Source organism: Lactuca virosa, chromosome 9 (genome assembly GCF_052849685.1).
Source record: "Lactuca virosa cultivar CGN04683 chromosome 9, Lactuca_virosa_CGN04683_v6, whole genome shotgun sequence".
Lineage (NCBI taxonomy): Eukaryota > Viridiplantae > Streptophyta > Magnoliopsida > Asterales > Asteraceae > Lactuca > Lactuca virosa.
Window position 1 is genome coordinate 263254113 of NC_136434.1, and position 3229 is coordinate 263257341.

The 3229-nt window shown below is 27.1% G+C and overlaps 1 protein-coding gene across 1 annotated transcript; it reads right to left on the reverse strand.

Moving 5' to 3' along the window:
- Window positions 1-523: 523 nt before the first annotated feature.
- Window positions 524-3229, reverse strand: LOC145140505 (protein FAR1-RELATED SEQUENCE 5-like). The gene is made up of 5 exons (XM_079073975.1): window positions 2556-3229; window positions 2421-2430; window positions 833-1201; window positions 632-751; window positions 524-529 (listed from the first exon to the last, which is right to left on the reverse strand). The coding sequence occupies exons 1-5, from the start codon at window positions 3227-3229 to the stop codon at window positions 524-526; spliced, it is 1179 nt and encodes a 392-aa protein (XP_078930101.1).

The window sequence follows — 3229 nt, forward strand, 5'->3', positions numbered from 1 at the left end:
GAGCATCTTCTTGTTTGCTTGTTTGAATTTTTATATGCTATTTCTGCTGCACTTTGAATTCCATTTTTCTTTCCACTTCCTTTATTGCTTTGAACATTTGGAACATTGATGTTAATGTCTTTTGGAATAGAAATGCCCATAAGCTTTCCTACCTCTTCAACATCTGTCCTATTTTTCTGCAATTCATTTGTAGGATCGTTCTCGTATTCCTTCAACATGCTTTCTGTTTTCTTAACAAACAAATCCATTTTGTCTTTATTTTTTCTTACGTATTCCAAGCATGCTTCAAAGTTGTAGTATGCTTGATTGACAGATCTGTTAATTTCACTGTCTCCTGTATCATATACATGCCTACCAAAGTGATAATGCCTTGATATCACATCCTTTCTCCAATGATTCTCAATGTACTGTTCAGGTATTTCCTTAATTCCATGTTTCATGAGTATGTTGAATACATGTCTGCACAAAGTCCCAATGCGGTTGAAGTGTTCACAAGGACATTTTACACCACTTATTGGAAGTTTTATTTCTACATATTCAAAATAAAATTAAAGCATTAAGTGTTTTATAATCAACTGAAAATGTATATTACGTTTTGATTCATCAAAATTTTAAAATAAGAACATATTACCTCAAATTCTGTTTTTAGATCACTGTTTTTGTTCAGTTGTTCCACTTTGTATAACTCCCATCTGTTTTTTATTCCAATATGTTTGTATTGGCAGTACCAGGAACCTTTGTAGATTTCTTTCTGTACTTCATAAAACAATGTACTTGTATAAACTTTTGCAACATGTTTTTCTATAGGTCGCGGTGAAATAAATTTATATACTAGCTTCTTTGTTTGACGATCAAGCTCCTTTCGTGTATTTCTTAGTTTTTGAATTGCTGTGTCATAGTTCATCATGAAATGCAAAAGTAAATTTCCAGATTGTGAGTAAGTGTTGAAGAAGGAATTCATGCTTTCTGATCTTGAAGTGGTTTTCATCAATCTAGACATTCTAGTGTCACTGAAGTACGCAGGTATCCATTTGTCACGTAATCCGAACATATCATTGAACCATCTTTTATCTTCGAGGTTGAATTCATCAATAATCAACTCCCACTTCTTCTCAAATTCATTAGGTTTGATATGCATGTTCCATACAAGCTTGTTAAATCTTTTCTTGAAGTCTTTGTTTTTAAATAAATCGTCAGTAACCTATGAATGAATAATTTTACTTATACAAGTATAAATTATATACTTATTTGGATATATCATATATGAGTAATCATATATGATTATGTACTGTAATGTAGGATTAATCATATATGATTATATAGTATGACATCTAATAATTCATATTATTATAATCATATATGATTAATGATATATGATTAACTGTTCTAATAATATGAATTATCATATATCATACTATATAATCATATATGATTATATACTGTATTATCATATATCATACTATATAATCGTATATCATTAATCATACATGATTATACAGTATGATATATGATAATTCATATTATAAGAATACATAATCATATATAATTAATCATATATGATTAATCATATATGATTAACTATTCTAATAATATGAATTATCAGATATCATACTATATAATCATATATGATTAATCATATATGATTATATACTATGATATACGATAATACAGTATATAATCATATATGATTAATAATATATGATTAACTATTATAATAATATGAATTATCAGATATAATACTATATAATCATATATGATTATATATTGTATTATAATATATCATACTCTATAATCATATATGATTATACAGTATGATATATGATAATTCATATTATTAGAATACTTAATCATATATGATTAATCATATATGATTATACAGTATGATATCTGATAATTCTTATTATTATAATCATATATGATTAACAATTATAATAATATGAATTATCAGATATCAAACTATATAATCATATATGATTATATATTCTATTATCATATATCATAATATATAATCATATATGATTAATCATATATGATTATACATTATGGTATCTGATAATTCATATTCTTACAATACTTAATCATATATGGTTATACAGTATGTTATCCAATAATTAATATTATTAGAATACTTAATCATATATGATTATATAGTTTTATTTTTATCATACATTTGCTTGTAGTTTTTCCATTATGTGCCACATGCATAGTCTATGTCTTGAATTTGGTAAGACAGATTCCACTACTTGTTTTATTGCTGGATCTTGATCAGTTTGAACAATTTTTGGTGCTTTCCCTTCATGATCTCTAAGAAAAGCTTTAATTAGCCATTCATACGACTCAATTGTATCTCTACTCAGCAACCCAGCACCAATAGTAACTGATTTCTAGTGGTGGTTAACTGCTGTGAATGGAACAAATACCATTTTATACCTATATAAAGAAAATGTGTTTAGTACAATCATATTTAATTAATAGTATGTTTAAATTTAATTGTATAATTTTTTTTATTTTAATCATAAATGTATAAATTATGTAAAGCATATACATTAACTTACTTGTTTGTTCTAAAAGTTGCATCAAAAGATATAATTTCTCCAAACTCTGCATAAAAAGCCTTTTCTCTTTCATCTGCCCAAAACATAGCAACCAACATATCTCCATCACGTAGGAACTCAAATGAATAATTTGGGTAATGATCTCTACGATCATTCATTTTGTTTATCATTATTTGAGCATCCTTGTAACATGAGATTCTATTTACTCCTTTCCTCATGTTTTTGTAGTCTGTTACCTTTGCCCCTACATATTTATATCCTCCTTTCAAATCTGCTCGTATTTTGTGAGCCATTGTTGGACCAATTTTAGCTTTTGATGCACGTACTACAAACTCTTTTTCAGAATATGACATCTTTCTTTCCTTTTTCGTATAAGGTCTTTCTTCAATACTTTCCGGTGGGTGGTTATGCAATTCAAAGAATTTCTTAACTTTGTAATCTGTTGTTCCATAAACATTTTCAAATATAATCTTTGTTGTACACCCAGTAATTATCTTGTTTGAATTTGGTTTCCTCTTGATAGAACTTGTAGCCAACGTATCACAAGGTTTTGGTTTATCCTTGCCACCCCTATTGCATATAACATATTTTTCTTTTATTATTTGGCTATTGTATTTTGATTGGCTACTCAGTCTTGTTTGAAAACCTGCCATTTCTGCATAATCAATATACAT

Bases quoted from the DNA above. Each gene is read 5' to 3' on its own strand.
- LOC145140505 (XM_079073975.1), bottom strand. From the start codon at position 3,229: ATGTATATTGATTATGCAGAAATGGCAGGTTTTCAAACAAGACTGAGT. The intron at 752-832 runs GTATATAAATTT...TATGAAGTACAG, and splicing joins ATCGTCAAACAAAGAAGCTA to AAAGAAATCTACAAAGGTTC.